Genomic DNA, 22,448 nt, shown 5'->3' with positions numbered 1-22,448 from the left:
CAGATTGAGATGCAAGATACTGAAATGGGGTCGTTCTACCTTGAAAGCAGGACATCCTGGAATACGCAAGACTCTGCTTCTAATCTCCCGGCACTACTGGTGGCCCCATCTTAAATGTGAATATTTCTGATTTTGTTTGTTCCTGTGAAACTTGTGCCCGTGACAAAACCCCTCAACAGAGTCCTGCAGGACTTTTACAGCCTTTACCCATTCCGGAGTCTCCCTGCCATGGATTTCATCACCGATTTGCCACCATCTCATAATAACACTGTCATTTGGGTAGTTGTAATCGGATTTTCAAGATGGCTCATTTCATTCCTCTACCAGGTCTTCCTTCTGCCACGCAGCTGGCGAAGTACTTCTTGCTGCATGTCTTTCGTTTACATGGTCTTCCTCAGCATATCGTTTCATTCGGATCGTGGTGTACAGTTTGTCTCTAAGTTCTGGTGAGCCCTTTGTAACCATCTGGACATCAAGCTGGACTTCTCCTCGGCCTACCACCCTCAGTCCAACGGTAAGGTGGAGAAGGTTGATCAAATCCTTGAGACTTATCTTCAGCATTTTGTTTCAGCTCGCCAAGACAATTGGGTCGACCTTCTCCCCTGGGCTGAATTGTCATATAGTCATAAGGATTCCGAGTCCCCTTTTTTGTTGTCCACAGACTCCATCTCCATTCTCCTCCTCATCTCCTAGTTTCCTCCAGTGGGCCTGCTGTTAATGAGCCGGTCCGTGACTTCTCCACCATCTGTCAACAGACCCGACAGTGGTTATCCCAGGCTTCTTCACGCATGAAGATGCAAGCTGATAAAAGTAGAAGACCTCCTCCGTCCTTCTCTCCTGATGACATGGTGTATCCCCACACCTGTCTCCGGCTCTTCTGACATCTACAAAGTTAAACAGATTCTTGCCACTAAAACCGTGAGAGGTAAAAAAAAAAATTCTTGTCGACTGAGAGGGTTAAGGTCCTGAGGAGAGATCTTGGGAGCCTGAGGAGAATATCCTGGACCGTGACCTGCTCAGGAGTTTTCTGAGTCGTAAAAGCAGGGGGAGACCAAAGGGGGGGGTTCTGTTACGTTATGCGCTCCAGCTGCACACGCTGGTTGTGGGCGTATGGTCCAGTTACCTGTTGCTGCCGGCGGGGTTGGGATTCGCATTGCGAAATGCGCCCGCATGCGAATCCCAGTCTGTCATTCACCAGGTGCTTCTTCTGCCCCCGTCTCTGCCTCTCTGTTCCGGCGTGCGTGTCCCCCCCGTCTCTGCCTCTCTGATCCGGCGTGTGTGTCCCCGTCCCCTAGGGCGCCTGCCGGAGCTTTAAGATTTGAAGGGCCAGTGCGACCATTAGTGTAGTACACTTGTGGCTCATTGATAAATTCCACCTCCTCCCACACTTCCCTGCCGGATCTTTGTTGCCTTGTGCTGCAGAGAAAGCATACCTGGGAGTTGCCTTGCCGTATATCTAATCCTTTGCTCTGTGGCCTGACCTTGCTCCTCTGCCACCTGCCTACTGACCTCCTGCAATGTCCTGACTAGGCTACTGTGCTGCCTGCCTGACCTTCTGCTATCCTGACTATGAGCTGCCTTATCCCTCCTGTGCCTCGCATCTCCTCAGCCACCTGTGTGGTCGAGCCATGCCAGGGGTAGCGACCTGGGTGCTGCCTGCCGCAGCAAGTCCATCCTGCTTTGCGGCGGGCTCTGGTAAAAACCAGCGGCACCTTAGACTCCGCTCCCTGGTACAGTCCAAATCTTCTGCCACACAGATCCAGCAGATCGACATCCACTGGTGTTCCTGCCTTCTGAAACGTGAGTGTTACAGAGACCCACCAGGTTTGAAGCATTCATGTGATAACGGTTCAAACCCCGACAACGGGACCAGGGTGCACAGTTATGCCCTCATTCCTTAAGTATCAGGACGCAAGGGCATACCTATATGCCCTTCATCCTGGACGGGTTAAATGTTTTTTAAACGGCACTGTACTTCTTCCTGAGTTAACCTGTCCCACTGTATTTCACTTTTTCTTCACTATATATATATGTATATATATATATATATATATATATATATATATATATGTATATCTCATTATATTGTATCATTCCTTTAAATACAATGTTACCCATCACATTACTATATGATTGATACTGATCACCAGTTATCACAGCTGTGTATACAATCTCAAAACTGAAATTTTGCTAATCACCTGTGATGCTCTTGTAATGGCACACTCCATTACGCTCACATGAACTAGCAGAAGAGGCTGTTCTGGCAGCACATGCATAATCGCATTGCACAGGGAATGCCACTGTAGGGGAGGGCATGCACATTTCCAACACTGTATTCAGGGCTCCTTCTTGATAAAATATGTACAGACTATGTAAAGAAGTAGTTAAATAGGCACTGTTGTTTCAACAAATTTTGCATAGATCAATAGTACAGTTGGTGTGCAGACAATGGCAGACGCCAAAGAAATTAGGCCCTGACCACAGCTCTGGGAGAACTGTATATTAATTAGAAGCATGCAGAAGAGAAATCTGCTGTAAAATATCATATACAAGTTAAATAATGGCCAGAAATAGTGCTGCTCCATGTGTACAATGGCCACTGCTGAAATTCCGCTGTCTGAGTGGGACAGTGGAATCCCATTAAAAGAAATGGGCAGTAAATTCCAGCAGAATTCTTCAGTGTGAACATATTCTTAGGGGTCTTGAGAGGGCTTAGGGGGTCTCAGTAGGGTACAGAGGAGCATGAAGGAGGACGTAAGGGTTTGGGGATGGCGCAGAGGAGCCTGGAGAGAACTTAGGGGTCTAAGGAGGGGGCAGAGAAGGTTGGAAGGGGACTTGGGGGGGGGGGATGAAACAGAGCAGCCATGAGGATATAGAGGTCTGGTGGGAACAGAGGAGCCTGGAGGAGGAGCTCAGAGGCATCTGAAGGAGGAGAGTGCAGGGATGGGGTTCAGCTGAACTGAGAAGAAACAGTGTATAGAGTATGGCAGGGCTATATTAAGAGGGTACAGTGTGTGGCAGTCTTTATTTAGGGAGGTACAGTGTGTGGCAGTATTATATTCAGGGGCACAGTGGGTGGCAGTATTATATTCACGGGGTACAGTGGGTGGCAGTATTATATTCAGGCAATACTAATAAAGACACAAGTAAACTGGCACTACTAAACCTGTGTAACTGCAAATGAATCTGAGACATGTGCGGACCGGATCCTGGGAATCGGAAGCTTGGTGGTGCTCAGAGCATACAGACTCCATGTATAGGTAAATAAAGAGTGAAAAGAAAATCCGGCTGCAACAACGAGGTAGACTGTATTCCAACGCTGTATACATGGCACACATCATGGCAAGGGAGGGAACAGTGCAGTTTCGTGCCTGACTCGAACTTCTTAAAGCCACGCACATGCTAGATCCAACAAACTCACCTGCTAATGAACCAGGTGAGCAGGGATACCAGGGAGGGCCACATATCGGTATCCAATTACAATAGCAAAGGATACAAAGAATACAAAGCATTATAAAAAGACACTTAAATCCTGTCTGTCATTGAGACCAGCCGGTCCCAACGCGTTCAACTTCATAATCCACCGGGATTCTTTTTGCAGTAGTGTACAATGTCTATCTCCTCCGGGTCTTGGAATCTTAACTGCTTCTAGCCCGGCAAATCTGATACACCGGCCATTACCCTTGTGGACTTTTTTTTATATGGGATATGAATCTCGGTGCTCCATGTCCTGTGACAATGGAGCGTATCTGTTCTCTTATTCTCATGAAGAGATGTCATTCCATCTTCCCTATATAAAAGAGTCCACAGGGGAAGATAAGGGCGTAGACCACATAGGTGGTGCAGCAAGTGATCATAGCCGTCAATAAATGTCACTCTACTGTTGATGTTTAACACACAGAATGAACAGTGTCCACAAGGTTTATTACCTTTTAGGGCTGATTTTGTGAGCCAGTTCTCATGTGTCCTTTCTATATTCGGGGTAATAGATTTAATATACGCTCCATATACGAACATATACGCCCCATTGTCACAGGACATGGAGCACCGAGATTCATATCCCATATAAAAGTAATCCACGGGAGTAATGGCCGGTGCATCACATTTGCCAGGCTAGGAGCAGTTAAGATTCCGAGATGGGGAGGGGATAGACATCGTACACTACTGCAAAAAGAATCCCGGTGGATTATGAAGTTGAACGCCTTGTGACCAGCTGGTCTCAATGACAGACAGGATTTAAGTGTCTTTTTATAAAGCTTTGTGTTCTTTGTAGCCTTTGTTATTGTAATTGTATACCGATATGTGGTTTTGCCCCATCCCCTCCCCAGTTTCCCTGCTCACCTGATTCATTAGCAGGTGAGTTTGTTGGATCTAGCATGTGCGTGGCTTGAAGAAGTGCCAGCCAGGCACGAGACTGCGCTGTTCCACAGGTTCCCCCTGCCTCCTTTGCCTCCCTCCCTTGCCATGATGTGTGCCATGTATACAGCGTTGGAATAAAGTCTACCTCATTTTTGCAGCAGTGGTGAGTCGCCGAGTTTTCTTTTCACACTTTATTAACCTATACATGGACTCTGCATGCTCTGGGCACCACCAAGCTGCTGATTCTCAGGATTCGGTACGCACACATCTCAGATTCATTTGCAGTTACAAAGGTTTAGTAGTGCTAGTCTACTTGTGCCTTTATTAGTATCATTACTATCTATATTCTGGACTTTGAGAACACTATTATATACCTATATGTCTGAGCCTGAAGAAAATGCTATGGAAGATGATATGCAAGTTTCTACACCGGACCCAGGCACATATCTTAAAACAGGGAGGGCGGAAGCAGGGGAGTACTTCACGCCCGTTAATAGCAAGGATGAACTCTCAGTCTGCAGCACTAGAGTATTAGAATAAAAGATTCTTTCCTTGACAGATCGTGAAGTACGTTTATTTTGGACACTTAATTCACTGGAATCTTATAAAGAGAGTGATAGAGTTCCTCATGGACTCTGGGTCTATAAGTTCCCTTCCCAGTATCGTGACAATCCAGCTTTCTTGAATGAATGGGACGATGCGCACATAGACCACGCTAATAGACTGTTACAGATCGTCCTCAATAAAAATAAGCAAGAATATGAAAAAGTTACAGAAGAATTGTGTGTCACGACTGTATATAAAACGAGGGTGTCTTCTGTCAATTTTGATATCTTTAATAAAAAGTTGGAAAAAAAGATGCATGTTGTACAAGCAGACGTTAAAGAGAAAAAGAGAGATACATTTGTACGGGATAAACTAGACTACAACCACGGCCTCACCTTTACTTGGAACCAGAAAAAAACTGCCAAAGGGAACAGGAGATATGCCCGAAATTGCAGAAGTCCCATATCAGACTTCTGGACAATGGCTTCAGAGTCGAGCCAATCGGACGATGCAGGATCTAAGTCCACTAATTCGACGAGTCTACAATCACGAGAACATCCAATCCCTTTAGAAAGATCAGGAGAGGGAGATGTAAAACGAAGAGAACTACAGAGAGGTCCATACAGGAAAAGGAAAACTGTTACCTGGAGAGACCAATAGCTCCAATGTCACTTTATCTCCAGACTGCTTATCCCTCCTTTCCAAGGGTCTTAACTTCGGCTAGATGGAGTCTTTTGACCCCGTACAATTTGAGGTGGACCTATTCAAAGGTGTATCTGTATATTAATCTGTTACATTTTTTTAAGAATCCAAAGTCTGCAGGTGGGATTCTCACTATACCTGAAGGTGAGCTTCCAGCCAAAAAAGGCCCATTGGGGTTCAGTCCAGTAGACAGTGCCAGCAATTTGGATGGACAAGTTATTCAGGATTTAGGTGAATTGTCTGATACAACTAATAAAGATATCAGTTCACGTCATTTAGAGTACATCAAGGTTTACCCCTCCCATTCTGCTGGGCAGTCCATTGGATTTGTTCCAAAGAACGGTTTTGCAAGAAGTTAAATCCTTGATATACCCTGCTAGTATAGACAACCTGTCTAGTGGCGAACGAAAAGCTTTACAATGGCTTACGTCAAGAACGCTTATATTCAGGTGGTACCGTGGGTTACAGTATTATATTCAGGGGGTACAGTGGGTGGCAGTATTATATTCAGGGGTTACAGTGGGTGGCAGTATTATATTCAGGGGGTACAGTGGGTGGCAGTTTTATGTTCGGGGTGTACAGTGAGTGGCAGTATTGTATTCAGGGGGTACAGTGGATGGCAGTATAATATTCTGGGGGTACAGTGGGTGGCAGTATTTTATTAAGGGGGTACAGAATGTGGCAGTATTATATTCAGAGGGTACAGTGTGCTGCAGTATTCAGAGGGTAAAGCCTGTGGTAGTATTATTTTTAGAGGGTACAGTGTGTGGCAGTATTATATTCAGCGGGTACAGTGGGTGGCAGTATTTTATTAAGGGGGAACAGTGGGTGGCAGTATTATATTTAGGGGGTACATTGTGTGGTAGTATTAAATTTAGGGAGTGCAGTGTGTGCAAGTATTATATTTAGGGGTACAGTGTGTGGCAGCATTATATTCAGAGGCTGCAGTCTGCGGCAGTATTATATTCAGAGTACAGTCTGTGGCCGTATTATATGCAGGAAGTACAGTGGGTGGCAGCATTATATTCAGGGGGTACAGTATTTAGCCGGGTTATAATGATTATTGTCTTCATACAGAGGATGAGGATCTACTGACAAGAGAAACAATGATGTGCGGGCTTTAGACTCTGCAGAAAAGGTGGAAGAAGTAACAGCATCTGGACCAGATGAAGAAGAAAAGCAATGACAACAGAGAAGACGTCACTCAGGTCACTGATCCCTGATGTTATTGTGTTTTCTCCTGACTGTGCCATCACAGCTGTTGTAATTTGCAGGTTCTGCAGTGATGATGGGTGAAATTGTGCCCCAATCTGTGGCTCTCCAGCTGTTCCAAAACTACAACTCCCATAATGACTGAGGCTCTTCTGACTTGATGGGAGTTGCAGCTTTGCATTAACTGGAGAGCCACTTGAACCTAGGTTGATCGGAATGTTGATTGCATCAGGGCCCTGTGGTTTCCTGCTACACCCCTGGGTGTGTGTGTGTGTGTGTGGGTGTGGGGGGGGGGGGGGGGGGGTCAGCCTGCCCACCATACACCACACACTGCATCAAATTGGTCTGCATGACTGTTGTCCCAGAAGGATGCCTCTTTTAAAGATGATGCACAAGACAAGCAGAATTGAGACATGGATTCTTTGAATCAGGTCCTGTGCTCCAATGAGACCGTGACAAACTTATTTGGTTTAGATGATTTAAAGCATGTGTGGCACCAACCAGTGTGCCCTGCCTACAGTCAAGCATGGTGGTGGGACTGTCATGATTTGGGTCTGCATGAGTGCTGCTTCCACTAGGGAGCTTCATGTTGGCACTCATGGTTCCCTCAATAAACTGTACTAAGACATACTGAAGCAGAGCATGATCCCCTCCCTTCAGAGACAGGACTGCAGGGCAGTATTGTAACATGATAATGACCCCCCCCCCCCCCCAAGACCACAACTACCTTGCTAAAGATGCTGAGGGTAAAGAAGATGGACTGGCCAAGCATGTCTCCAGACCTAAACCCTATTGAACACCTGTGAGGCATTCTCAAACATAAGATGGGAGAGTGCAAGGTCTCTAACATTCACCAGCTCCGTGATTTCATCATGGAGGACTGGAAGAGGACTCCAGTGGTAACCTGTGAAGCTCTAGTGAAATCCATGCCTTAGAAGCTTAAGGTAGTGCTGGAAAATAATGGTGGTCACACAAAATATTGACACTGAACCCAATTTGAACATTTCCACTTAGGGGTGTACTCACTTTTGTTGCCAAAGTTTAGACATTAATGTCTTGAGTTATTTTGTGGGGACACAACATTAAACACTGTTAGGGTGTATTCACACCAAGTTTTCATACAGTGACCTAATCCAGCTGTGAAATGTCAAAACCGGGGACTCCAGCCCAGCTGCACCTAGCCCGCATCTCATTCATTTTAATCAGCCGACCGGTATCACTCCGGTCTGCTTAATTTTTCCCCATATCTGATTTTGTGGCCAGACTGAAAATTGTAGCATACTACGGTTTTCAGTCTGGCCACAAAACCTGATAGGGAGCCAAAATAAACAGACGGGAGTCACTATCTGACTCTGATCAGCTCTTTTAAATGAATGAGATGCGGTTCGGGGCTGGCTGGGATATGGGAGTGCCTGGTTTTGACATCTCTTAGCCAGATCCGGTCACGGTATGAAATAAACGTAATGTGAATGCAGCCTTATACAATCTGTGCACTACTTGTAGCAAAGGGTCATTTCTTCGGTGTTGTCACATGAAAAGATGTAATAAAATATTTACAAAAATGTGAGAGGTGTACTCACTTTTGTGAGATACTGTAAGTATATGCAATATGGTTTTCATTGTATATACTAATTGAAATGTAATAGATTAGAATTTGATTGATAATTGAATATGGATGATATCTATATATAGACACAATTTGAGCACTGACTTGAAGGCTGTTTGTGTTGAAAGTTTTATATGGTGAAATAAACAGTTTGTTTGAATCTGAAATGCTACCTTTTTGTAAATCAACATATGAGGCACACGATTGACACGCTTAACTGATACATGTTTGTTTTTTAGTTATTTATTTAAACTATATACAGAGTGTATATTTGCCCACATAGGTAATTGGAACAAAATCATGTAATGTTAATATTAATTAATTATACATATTTTACTTTATTTAGTACATATTTTATTGAAATATACTTTGGTATTATATTTTCTGTACATAATTTCCTGGAAACAACCCTTCTTTTCCATGAAATCGTCCCTTCCACCAGCCAGTGGGATCTGAAATTAAGCAGTGATAATTGTTAGTTGTATAACAAGCACATGGCAATTCTAAAGGGTGTAAAGAATCATAGAGCATCTTTTAAGAGGATTTCTTCCATATTAGTATTATTTGGACATTTCTAGGTGTCAATTTTGCAAAAATGGCAACAGGAATAAAACAAAAAATAACAATAACATTGTGAATAAAACATAGTTTTAACAAAAGTTTGATTACATTTTTGTTTAATTTTTATACCATATGGGCATTTTTACTCATGATGAATGGGCACTGATGAAAATCCTCTTTTAAATCCAAGTGTGGCTGCATAACCAGGTATTGTAACCAGTGAGGCAGTACGAACTATAAAGGATGAATTTTATCTTTGATACACATTATTTAAATGTGGTTTAAACTTTGGTTTAAAGTTTTTATAATATTTACAGTAAATGTAACATCTCCAAGTAAAGTGCTTCCAATATAGATGTACACCCCAGAGCGAACGTGAATGAAGGCCATCTAGCAGAACATGAATGGAAGCCACAAAGCAAGTATAACTATAGTCTTTATTCACTGAGTTTAATAGGTAATGGGTTAAAAATGTATCAATGTAGAAATGTCTGCAGCACACATCACTCATCCACAGGGATGTAAGTTACCACTTTTGACAACAAACCTGAGTTGAAACATTGCATCTTTTTTTCTATCTTTCTGTATATTTTAAAACTCCAGTTAAATATCCAAAACAGCATAATTATTAAGGCCAGTACAGTGAAATCTCCCTTAGTGGACACTTCCCTATAGGGGACGCCTCCCAATAGCAGACAGTTTTTAATTCCCCGACATGGAGAAGAGTCCCATAAGACTTAATGTATTTGCACCCTTCAAATAGGGGACATTCCCAATAGCGGATGTGGACACACCCAATAGGGGACAATAGGGGAGAAAATACTTCCATTAGGGGACAAAACACTCCCAATAGGGGACAATAGGGGAGAAAATACTTCCATTAGGGGACAAAACACTCCCAATAGGGGTCAATAGGGAAAAAAAACACTCCCATTAGGGGACAAAACACTCCCAATAGGGGACAAAACACTCCTATTAGGGGACAAAACACTCCCAATAGGGGACAAAACACTCCCAATAGGGGACAACCAGGCTTATGTGCCAGCCCTACCTTGTATATGGGGCCGCCATCAGGGGTACAGCCAATACCCCAGTAAGGGGCCCAGGCCCACGCTGCACCCCCCTGCAGAAGTCCCAGCACAAAAGCAGAAGACCAATGTTTAAACAGTGGTCTCCTGCTTCTGTATGTCCACCGGCCACATCATTCACCCCCTCCTTCCCTGATCCCCCCCAGGCTACTTTATTCCCCCTGTGCCAAGTCATCCCCCCCCTTTATTACCTCCTTTGCCAGCTCATTTCCTCTTGATACCCCCCCTGTGCTTTTTAATTTCCCCTTTATTACCCTCAGTGTAAACTCATCACCCCCTCTTTACCATCCCATGTGCCATTTCTTCCCCCTGTGCCATTTTATTCCCCCTTTATTCCCCTGTGATGAATGTACACAGAGGGTAATAAAGGGGGAATGAAATGGCACGGGGAAGGGGGATCAAAGGGAAATTATGTGAAACGGGGTAATTTTGGCACAATGCACTGGGGAATAAGATGGCACAGGGTATAAAAGGAGGGATGAAATGATATGGGGGGGTGATAAGGGGAGATTAAACAACACTTGGAGATTCTACTGTAATATTGCTTTTTATGGTGTTTTAATTACACTGTGGAGTGAGTACAGGACAGTATACCAGCATGTGGGAAGAATATTGAGCTTTTTTCCCAATAAGGGACATGTCTCAATAGTGGACACTTTTTTTTTATTCCCCGTGAGTATCCGCTTTTGGGAGATTCTACTGTATCAGTATTTTGCTTTACTACATAACTTTTTTGTTGTAAATAAATGCTGTTAGTAATATCACAGTTAACATTTTCATTCAGCCCAGAAAGTGTATTCAGTTGAGAAGAAATTTAGTTAGCAAACCCGAAGTGAGATGCTTGTGTTGAGGATTTATTATTATTATTATTATTATTATTATTATATAAGTGCAATAATATTTATCACTGAGCCACAGGCAAAAACGGATCCACTACATAGTAGCAGACAGGCACTGACAGTGTAGGTAGGGTGTGGTAGCGGTGCCCAGTGCAGCTGATGGTTTTACTCTCTGGTATAAGTATAGTAGGTAATATGGAAAATTTTTTATTTACCGGTAGTAAGGAAATTGGCCTTATATAGTGCTAGGTAAGAGGCTGTTTAGAAAGTTTTTGTAAATTCTGAAATATCACATTTATGCAAGTTTTACATAGAAAATAGGAATGCTGTCACATGGCATGTCACTTACCTTCTAGAAGAATTTCGATTACATCATTAACATTAAAGCTAAGTTCATCAACATCTTGACCTATGTATTGATAAAGGGCTCTACAGCGAGGGCATGCAGGCCTGGCCTGAGGTTTGGGCCGACCCACTGCTGGTGGTGGCCTCTGAGTTACACTTTTTCTTCTCTGTGCCCTGAAATAAAAAAAAAATAGCCATAGACAGTATTTTTTAAGTATTTATCAGACCTGTGGATGTGGATAAAAGTTTTTGTTTGATTAGCGCTCAGAAGCTACACACCAACCTGTGTGACATACACAAAACCTTGGACTGCTCATTGGTCAGCGCTCAGTGCTAATACCCCAAAGGGTGGGGTTTAGAACTTTTTTCAAACTTTTTTAACTGCTCGCACATAGTTTTTTTTAGGGTTGAACATTTTGTAGTAATATTTTAATGAACATGCAGCTTATATACAGTGCATTCAAAGGTTTTCAGACTTTCATGTTTCATGTTATATTGCAGCTAAATGTGTGGCTAAATTGAAAAAAGAATTAAAATAAAAAACCTTTACCCCCCCCCCATCATTCTGCACTCAATAGTGCCATAGTGAGAGTGAAAACATAATGTTCGATATCTCTGCCAATTTATAGAAGAGGAATAACTTAAATATTTAACTGATATAAGTATTCAGACCCTTTAATCAATACTTAGTTGAAACACCTTTGACAGCAATTACTGCCTCCAGTCTTCTTGGATATGATGCCACAAGGTTTTCACCTGGATTTGGGGATTTTCTGCCAATCTCCTCTCAAGCTCTGTCATGTTGGATAGGGATCGTCAGTGCAAAGCCATTTTTAAGTCTCTCCAGAGATGTTTCACTGGGTTCAGGGCTATGGCTGGGTCACTCAAGGACATTCACAGAGTTGTCCATAAGCCACTCCTGTCTTGTCTTAGCTGTTTGCTTAGGGTTATTGGGGGAGATTTATCAAAACCTGCGCAAAGGAAAAGTTGCCCAGTTGCCCATAGCAACCAATCAGATCGCTTCTTTCATTTTGCAGAGGCCTCGTTAAAAATGAAAGAAGAGAGCTGATTGGTTGCTATAGGCAACTGGGCAATTTTTCCTCTGGACAGGTTTTGATAAATCTCCCCCATTGTCTTTTGGAAAAGTGAACCTTTGGCCCAGTCTCAGGTCCAGAGCACTCTGGATCAGGTTTTCATTAAGAATATCTCTGTACTTTGCTCTTTTCAGCATTCTCTCAACCCTGACCAGTCTACCTCTCACAGTTGCTGAAAAGCACCCACATGCTTCACTCTAGGGGTTGTATTTGGCAGGTGATAAGAAGTACCTGGTTTCCTTCTCAGAGAATCTTGTTTCACACAGTGCTTTTTTTGAAAACTGGAGCTGAGCCATTGCTTTCTTGGTCATCTCTCCAATCGAGGTAAAGAAACATCTCCAAGATGATCAAGAGAAGTGGGGGATCCCAAAGCTAAATTTCAAGTGTCTGAATTGCCTAATTATAGTTTCTCCTTTTAAATAAATTTGCAAAAACCTTTACAATTCTATTTTCATGTTCCCATTATCAGCTACTGAGTGCAATATGATGAGAAACAAAATATTGTTATCTATATTGATCTATACATATATGTAGCTCCTTAGACAACACAAATATTTTAAAAATAAAAGACTGTTCACCTTTTGTAACATTGGGGGAGATTTATCAAAGGATTTAGACTGGTTTTTCCTGTCTAAATTTGTCGCACAGAAAGTCGCAGTCTATTTAGACTGCGACTTTTGCTGTAGATGATTTTTAGAACATGATGCATGCAAGTCTATTTTAGACGGAAATGCATTGGAAAATGCATTGGTGCTAAATTTATCAAGTGCGACTTTTGTGCGACAAGTCGCACCTGCCCAAAATACGCTGAAATGTCAGACCATGTTGCAGCAGGTCTAAATGCAGTTTAAGCTGTAGACCCTGAAGTCTGAGCACAGAATTTATCAAGGGCTGGGAGACCTTTGATAAATTAGGAGCACAATAGACAGGAGACTATGACATACGCTGGTCTATAAGCATACCCAGAATAGACTAGATTAGTAAATGTCCCCCATTATGTCTAAGTTGTTTCATTTTTCATTTCAGATACACACTAAATAAAAACGTTGGTAGTAAAGTGGACATAGCCTCCTTTGTTTTGGTTTTAATGGTATTATCTTTCAGTGTAATAAGAAAAGTAATATTGATGGAACAGATTATACTGTAAATCACAGCAAATTACATTGAATGACCCTAGAAGGGAAAACCTAAATAAAGCATATAAAAATATGTTCTTGGGAAGTTAAGATTAATGTATACAAGCTGAGCCAGGAGCAGACAAAGTGAGCACATTCTCAGTGTGCTAGTGCCCGCTGCTCAGCTCTCCCAGTGGAAATGTCTCCTACGGGGGATTGAAGCCTGGTCATTTTATTTTTTCCTGCTACCCTTGCCACTTTTAAACAATATTTTTCTCTGAGCAACTGTTTAAACATCATTGTCTATTTCAGCCTTAGTAACAATGTAATGGTAAGATGAACAATGGGGTGAGTAGTTTAAAAATGGCACTGAAGTTGGCACAGAACCAAAGTTACTTTTTGTAAACTTAACTGGAGTTTTGTATAATCAATATAATAATCTACTCACCCAGCTACACCTTGGTCTGGTACATTAAGGAATTCCATATTGTGGTCAGAGGGAGCACGGCTTTTTCTAGGGGTAGTCTGTCGCGGTATAGCAGTTGTAGGTGGAGCTTTGGTGTGTTTCTTAGCTTGGCTGTATGTTGGATTTCTTTTCTTTTCTGTATTGAACTGTGCAGCCCCATTTCTATGAAATCCTTTAAAAACATAGGGAATTCTAGTATTGCATAGAAAGTAGTAACAAAGAATTTAAAGAAAGATTCCACACAAGTGGCCAACTGTATGCAGCTGAAATGCAGTAGCCAATGGGCGGACAGTTTTTTTTGTGTAATCATGTGTAATTTCACCTTAAATGTTTGTCTAAGAAATTACCTGGAGGTGCAGGAGCTGGACGATTTGGTGGCGGTCTGTGTCCACGGTTTTGGAGTCTTTCTTTTCGTGTAGGTTCTAGATTTGAAAATATTTTATGGTAATAGGTGTTTCATGGAATAGTTCTATAATTTTCTTATTTTTATATTCACATGCACACTAAAGTGTTCTTCCAGACAGAAATAAAAACCAGGCCATGTTTTGAGTCCATATGTGTTATATTTGTGTGCAGTGTTAAGGGCCCAAACATCTTTGACTAATGTCGTTGTCGGCATGTTCGACCCAGTGTCTAAGGTGTTGGATTTTCACTGCCAGATCCTTTTCTTCTGGGAGGGATAAGACAATGCCAGATTTGTCTTGCTGTGGCTTACCCCTCCCCTTAGACAACACATAAACATTAGGCTGTGCCGAAGGTTTATGTGTATTGGGAGGTTGGGAGACATCTTTATCTTTCGTAATCTCAATCATTTAATCTACAGATTTCTCCTGCCAATTTTTTTGACTTATAGGATCTATGTCCTGTCAGCTATATTAGTTCTCATGTTCTCATATTGGTCTCTCATTCAATAGTCTTTATCTGTAAGTTAGTCTTCCACTCTCCCCTACAGACAGCTCATGCCTGCAACCAAGTCTATTATTGCAGAGAGAGTATCTATGGTTCATTTAGCTGAACTAATAAAATATTATATTTCATAGTGACTTGTCAAAATATTATTTCATGCTGCTCCTCTCCATGTGACCGGTGATGATTGTGTTATTTTTTTTTAGGTGCATTGAAGCAGTAGAACAAAAAGATTATTGTTATTATTAGTATTTTCTCAATGAATTCTGTGCAATTCTCTTCTGCCCACGCACATACTTACTGGAATTTTTGGGCAGTCCATCCCCAATAGTGATTGTCAGGATTTTTCCTCCAAGTTTAAGCTGTGCAATGTCTCCTTGTCCCCTCAAGAATGTAATGGTTCGAGTTCCTCCTCCTCCCCAACCTTCCTTCTTTACCCTAAACTGTAGTCTGGAGAGAATAAAATATTTCAAATGTAAATCCATAAAGAAGCTATTACAGACATGGTTTATGATTTAAAGAAGACCTTTGGTCAGTATAAATTTTTTTAATTTGTTAAATATTATTTTGTAACCTGATTCAATGCTCTTTTCATGTTGTTCTTATGCCCCCTCCCATTCTCAAGATAAAGCAATCTCCCTAATTGGTTTGTTATCTACACCTTTCCCAGTCAAATGAGTGGCAACCTTATGTAAAAAAAAAAAAAAAAAAAAAAAAGCATTGTGAATGTTAGAGTTTAACCCCTTAAACCCTTTTTTTGCTATTCTGACCACTCTCACTTTATGCATTACTAACTCTGAGATGCTTTTACCTTTAATTCTGATTCCGAGATTGTTCGTTTTTTCGTGACATATTCTACTTTATCATACTGGTAAATTTTTGTCCTTACTGGCATCCTTTCTTTGTGAAAAATCCCAAAATTTGATGAAAATTTTGAAAATTTAGCATTTTTCTAAGTTAGAAACTTTCTGCTTGTAAGGAAAATGGACATTCCAAATAAATTATATATTGATTCACAAATACAATATGTCTACTTTATGTTGGCATCATAAAGTTGACATGTTTTTACTTTTTGAAGACATTAGGGGGCTTGAAAGTATTGCAATTTTCAAAATTTTCATGAAAAATTCAAAATTCAGGGACCAGTTAAGTTTGAAGTGGGTTTAAGGGGCTTTTCTGTGAGAAATATCCCATAAATGACCCCATTATAGAAACTGCTCCCTTCAAAGTATTCAAAATGACATTTCGAAAGTTTGTTAACCCTTTAGCGGTTTCACAGGAATAGCAGCAAAGTGAAGGAGAAAATTCAAAATCTTCATTTTTTACACTTGCATGTTCTTGTAGACCCAGTTTTTGAATTTTTACAAGGGGTAAAAGGAGACAAATCCCCCCAAAATTTGTAACCCAATTTCTCTCGAGTAAGGAAATACCTCATATGTAGATGTAAAGTGCTCTGTGGGTGCAATAGAGAGCTCAGAAGGGAAGGAGCAACAATGGGATTTTGGAGAGTGAATTTTGCTGAAATGGTTTTTGGGGGGCATGTCGCCTTTAGTAAGCCCCTATGGTGCCAAAACAGCAAAAAAACAAAAAAACAAAAAACAAAAAAAAACACATGGCATAATTCTTTGGAAACTACACCCCTCAAGGGACACAACAAGTGAGCCTTAACACCCCACAGGTTTTTGACGACTTTTCGTTAAATTCAGATGTGTAGATGGAAATAAATTTTTTCATTAAAATGCTGGTTTTCCCCAAATTTTACATTTTACAAGGGGTAATAGGAAAAAATGCCCCTCAAAATTTGTAACCCCATTTCTTCTGAGTTTGGAAATACCCCATGTGGACGTCAAGTACTCTGCTGGCGCACTACAATGTTCAGAAGAGGAGTCACATTTGGTGTACAGGTGTACAGTAAGCCTTAACACTCCACAGGTGTTTGACGACTTTTAGTTAAAGTTGGATGTGTATATGGAAAAAAAAATGTCATTAAAATGCTGTTTTCCCCCCCAAATGTAACATTTCTACAAGGAGTAACAGGAGAATATGCCCCCCAAATTTTTAACCCCATCTCTTTTGAGTATGGACATCGGGTGCACTACAATGCTCAGAAGAGAAGGAGCGCCATTGAGCTTTTGGATAGAGAATTTGTTTGGAATGGAAGTTGGGGGCCATGTGCGTTTACAAAGCCCCCTATGGTGCCAGAACTGTGGACCCCCCCACATGTGACCCATTTTGGAAACTACACCCCTCAAAGAATTTAATAAGGAGTCAAGTGAGCATTTACACCTCACTGATGTTTGACAGATCTTTGGCACAGTAGGCTTGTGCAAATGAAAAATAAAATTTTTAATTTTCATGGACCAATGTTCCAAAAATCTGTCAGACACCTGTGGGGCACAAATGCTCACTGTACCCCTTATTACATTACATGAGGGGTGTAGTTTCCAAAATGGGGTCACATGTTGGGGGGGGGGGGGGGTCTATTGTTCTGGCACTATGGGGGCTTTGTAAACACACGTGGCGTTCAATTCCGGACAAATTTTCTCTGCAAAAGCCCAATGGCGCTCCTTCTCTTTTGAGCATTGTAGCCAGCAGAGCACTTTACATTCACATATGGGGTATGTTCTTACTCAGAAGAAATGGGGTTACACATTTTGGGGGGCTTTTTTCCCTATTTTTCCTTGTGAAAATGAAAAATTTAGGGTAACTCCAGCATTTTGGTGCCAACTTTAACGAAAATGTGGGGTGTTAAGGCTCACTATACCTCTTGTTACATTTCGTGAGGGGTGTTGTTTCCAAAATGGGGTCACACGTGGTATTTATTTTTTGCGTTTATGTCAGAACTAGAGATGAGTGAACTTACAGTAAATTCGATTCTTCATGAACTTCTCAGCTCGCTGGTTGCTGACTTTTCCTGCATAAATTAGTTCAGCTTTCCGGTGCTCCGGTGGTCTGGAAAGAGTCTCCTAGGACTGTATCCACCTTTTCCAGCCCACGGGAGCACCTGAAAGCTGAACTAATTTATACAGGAAAAGTCAGCAACCGCCGAGCTGAGAAGTTCGTGACGAATCGAATTTACTGTAAGTTCGCTCATCTCTAGTCAGAACTGCTGTAAAATCAACCACCCCTGTGCAAATCACCAATTTAGGCCTCAAATGTACATAGTGCGCTCTCACTTCTGAGCCCTGCTGTGCACCCACAGGAAATTTTACGTCCACATATGGGGTATTTCCGTACTCAAATTTTGGGGGTCCTTAATTCCTTTTACCTCTTGTTAAAACGTAAAGTATGGGGCAACACCAGCATGTTAGTGTAAAAAAATTTATTTTTTTAACAATAAAATTCAAGTGTAGACCCCAACTTTACCTTTTCATAAGGGGTAAAAGGAGAAAAAGCCCCCCAAAATTTGTAATGTAATTTCTCCTGAATATGGAAATACCCCATATTTGGCAATAAATTGATGCCTTGAAATACAACAGGGCTCCGAAGTGAGAGAGCGCCATGCGCATTTGAGGCCTAAATTAGGGATTTGCAGAAAGACGGACCTGGATGCAAGAATTACACTTGTCTCCAATACCAAAATTACCCTACGGCAGTGTTTCCCAAACAGGGTGCCTCCAGCTGTTGCAAAACTCCCAGGATGCCTGGACAGTCAATGGCTGTCCGGCAATACTGGGAGTTGTTGTTTTGCAACAGCTGGAGACTCTGTTTTGGAAACAGTGCCGTACCAGACGTTTTTCATTTTTATTGGGGGGGGGGGGGGGGTGTAACTGTGTAGGGGGTTTATGTATAAGTAATGTTTTATTCTTTATTTTGTGTAGGTGTAGTGTAGTGTAATGTTTTTAGGGTACATTCACATTGGCGGATGTTTACAGCGGAGTTTGAGCTGCAGTGGAAAATTAGCTGCATCTCAAACTTGCAGCGAGAAACTCGCCCGTGTAAATGTACCCTGTACATTCACATGGGGGGGGGGGGGGGGTGGCAAACCTCCAGCTGTTGCTAAGCTACAACTCCCAGCATGCCCATTGGTTGTCCTGCATGCTGGGGGTTGTAGTTATGCAACAGCTGGAGGCACATTGGTTGCAAAACATTGAGAGTTTTTTTACTTAACTCACTGTTTCGCAACCAGTGTGCCTCCAGCTGTTGCAAAACTACAACTCCCAGCATGTACAGTCTATCAGTTGTAGTTTGCAACAGCTGGAGGCACACTGGTTGTGAAACACTGAGTTAGGTAACAAACTCTCAGCATGCAGTGACAGCCAAAGGACATGCTGGGACTTGTAGTTATGCAACAGCCGGAGGCATACTACTAAAACTCCCAGCATGCCCTTTGGTTGCCTGTGCATGCTGGGACTTGCAGTTATGCAACAGCTGGAGGCACAGTACTGCAACTCCCAGCATGTTCTTTGGCTGTCGGTGCATGCTGAGGGTTGTAGTTATGCAACAGCTGAAGGCACATAAAATATCAAGCTGTTGCATAACTACAACCCCCAGCATGCACAAACTACCAAAGGGAATGCTGGGAGTTGTAGTTGTGCCTTTTGCTGTTGTATAACAATATCTTGCAGGCATGCCCTTGTGTGCATGCTGGGAGTTGTTGCTTAGCAACAGCGGGAGGCCAGCCTTACCTCCTGCTGCTGCGCATTTAAGATCCGCCTGCCCCGGCAGCTGATGCTGGGGATCGGGGGCCGCAGCCTCAGGTGAGGGCTCCCTGCACCTGCTCTTGCCGTCCGGAACAGCGGCAGAGCGGGTGCCGTTAGGGACACCCCCACAGCAGGCCCACGACACCCCCAGGGACACCCCCACAGCAGGCGCACAAATCAGGACGATCGTGAGGTGGCACCAGTGCCACCTCACTTCTGCTGCTAAAGGATGATAGGTGCCATCTCGGACGTCACCTATCATCCTTTTTTTCCGGGTCACCGGGACCCGATTGACCCGGAATTGCCGCAAATTGTTGATCTGAATTGATCTCAGGACCCCCCCCAGGTGTTGTCACGGGATGCCTGCTGAATGATTTCAGCAGGCATCCTGGTCCGGTCCCCACCTGATGAGCAGCGGGGTCCGGAAATACTCCGGGTGTACAGGAATGTCCTGAGTCCTTAAGGATCGGGAATGTAGGGCGTATGCATATGCCCTGCGTCCCCAAGAAGTTAAGACTAGGATTCCACTGAGGTTTTTTCTCACCGGCAAAAATGCTAGAAACAAATGCCAGAAAAACTGCCACAGCTTTTTCCAGAATTTTGGCATTTTTTCTGGTCTGTGGAAACAGCCAGTTTTGTCCCTGTCGCAGTTTTTTCACTCCCTTCAGGTACCACTCTGTGAGTGGGATGCAGAGCTGTGGTCCACAGAGTGTAAGAAGATGAGGAGGAGTGTACAGCATCACTACTCACCTCCTCCAGCTGTATAGTATACAGGGGTGCATAGTGTACCCGTGCATACTATACAGGAGTTGGGAATCCAATCACTATACTGACAGGACTCCCTGCTCCTATAGCCCCTTTGGCCGGTATACAGTATATAAAGTAGAGGTGCACCGAAATGGAAATTTCAGAACCGAAATGAAACCGAAAAAAAAAATATGTCCGGCCGAAACCGATACCGAAAATGGCTTCTCCCCGTCTTCTGGTAAAATGCAGCGCTCCGCTCATTAGTTTAGATTCCTCCACATTAGATTGCCACCTCCCCCACATTAGGTCGGGAGCTCCCCCACATTAATAGGCAGCTCCCCCACAATAGTAGGCAGCTCCCCCACAATAGTAGGCAGCTCCCCCACATTAATGGGCAGCTCCCTAACAATAGTAGGCAGCTCCCCCACAATAGTAGGCAGCTCCCCCACATTAATAGGTAGCTCCTCCACAATAGTAGCAGTTCCCCCACAATAGTAGGCAGCTCCCCAACATTAGGTCAGCATTTCCCCCACAATAGTAGGTAGTTCCCCCACAATATTAGGCAGCTCCCCCCAACAATATTAGGCAGCTCCCCCCACATTTGTAGGCAGCTCTCCCCCCACATTAGGTCAGCAGTTCCCCCACAATAGTAGGTAGCTTCCCCCCAACCCACAGACATACAGCTTTCAGCCATATACAGTGTATGGCTGGAGGCTGTATGTCTGTACTGCTGCCCCCGCAGTGATCCGGTCACCGCTCCTCCGGCCCGGGGTCACATCTACTGCTATGGCCTATGGACCATAGCAGTAGGTGCCGGGACCGGAGGAGCGGTGACCGGAACACTGAAGAAGATGACGCGCCGCCGGTCACTTACCAGGCTCCGGCCAGCGCGCGTTCTCCTGCGTCGATCCTGCGGTCCTCCTGCGTCTCTATGGTTGTACGCACAGGAAGTCCCGTGCCGTGCATACAACCATAGAGGCGGAGAAGCGAAGGACCGAAGGAGAACGCGCGTTGGCCGGGGAATGGTGAGTGACTGGCGGACATCCTCATGTCCCAAAAAGATTTTTCAGGACACAGGGATGTCCGGGATAGGATTAGGAATACTTCTTTTTATGTGTCCGAGCCGGCTCTCGTGTGTGGCTGCAGGCGGGGGCCGACCAGAGCATATAAAAACTAATACTGTATACTAAAAACCAGGGGGCCTCCAGCTGTTGTGAAACTACAACTCCCTGCATGCCCGGACAGCCTTTGCCGGTCCGGGCATGCTGGGAGTTGTAGTTTCACAACAGCTGGAGGCCCCCTGGTTTTTAGTATACAGTATTAGTTTTTATATGCTCTGGCCGGCCCCTGCCTGCAGCCACACATGGGAGCCGGCCTGGGCACATAAAAAGAAGTATTCCTATCCCGGAGAGCGCGCCCCCCCCAGATGTTGCGCCCGGTGCGGACGGCCCCCCTGCACCCCTCACGCTATGCCTCTGGCACTAGCAGTGTTTGTAACTTGTGCTGTGGGCGGGCAGGGGAGGTGGGTCATTATCGGCAAATTTTTTGTTGTTTCGGCATTTCCCCAAAATAGCTATTTTCGGCCGATATATCGGTGCATCCCTAATATAAAGCTATCTATAGATGTATATAGTGTATATAGAAGCCGACGTCCACTTAACTCCCTGGCTTCTGTTCCCACCGAGACTGTGTAGCTCCGCCCCCTAGTGATGATGTCATTAGGGGGCGGAATTACAAAGGGGGTCAGGCTGGTAAGTGTGAGCCTCTGTTCACATTGTAAATTTTGTATATTGTGAACAGAGCCTTCTGGCAGTGTTTTCCCAAACAGGGAGGCTCGCTGTTTGGAAACACAGTGCATTATGGGTGCTTTCCCCAGTGGAGAGCACAAAAAATTTACTAACCAATTTTTTAAGTTTTTCTTTTTCTTTTCATTTCAGATTCGTGAATGCAGAGGATTACAGCGGATTCGGGAGATTACGGCGATGAACTTGATATTTTTATGGCTTTTCAGGGCTGTGGGGGCAATGTTTTTTTTAAATAAAATAATTTTTCAAATGTGTCGTGTTTTTTTTTTAAATTGAATTTTCAGGCTTAGTAGTGGAAGCTGTCTAATAGACGGAATCCAATACTAAACCGGGGCTTATCGTTAGCCTCAAAACCAACTAGCGATAACCCCCAAATATTACCACGGTACTCACTGCCACAGGGGTGACGGGAAG

At 43.4% G+C, this 22,448-nt stretch overlaps 1 protein-coding gene across 5 annotated transcripts in view; it reads right to left on the bottom strand.

Annotated features, from left to right (window-relative positions):
• Nucleotides 1-8,672: 8,672 nt before the first annotated feature.
• The window catches only part of LOC130367773 (unconventional myosin-If-like), a 180,814-nt gene continuing 167,038 nt past the window's right edge, over nt 8,673-22,448 (bottom strand). For all 5 annotated transcript variants that reach the window (XM_056570537.1, XM_056570554.1, XM_056570565.1 and 2 more), the window contains 5 exons: nt 15,141-15,289; nt 14,281-14,355; nt 13,916-14,105; nt 11,263-11,432; nt 8,673-8,877 (listed from right to left, as the gene is read on the bottom strand). In XM_056570537.1, coding sequence (XP_056426512.1) covers nt 8,801-8,877; nt 11,263-11,432; nt 13,916-14,105; nt 14,281-14,355; nt 15,141-15,289 — 661 coding nt within the window. In that variant the 3' untranslated portion in view covers nt 8,673-8,800. The remainder of the gene's footprint in view (nt 8,878-11,262; nt 11,433-13,915; nt 14,106-14,280; nt 14,356-15,140; nt 15,290-22,448) is intronic.

The sequence above is a fragment of the Hyla sarda genome, chromosome 1 (genome assembly GCF_029499605.1).
Source record: "Hyla sarda isolate aHylSar1 chromosome 1, aHylSar1.hap1, whole genome shotgun sequence".
NCBI classification, from domain to species: Eukaryota; Metazoa; Chordata; class Amphibia; order Anura; family Hylidae; genus Hyla; species Hyla sarda.
Note: the sequence above shows the minus strand (reverse complement) of the source record. Positions and strands in the feature narration are given on the sequence as shown.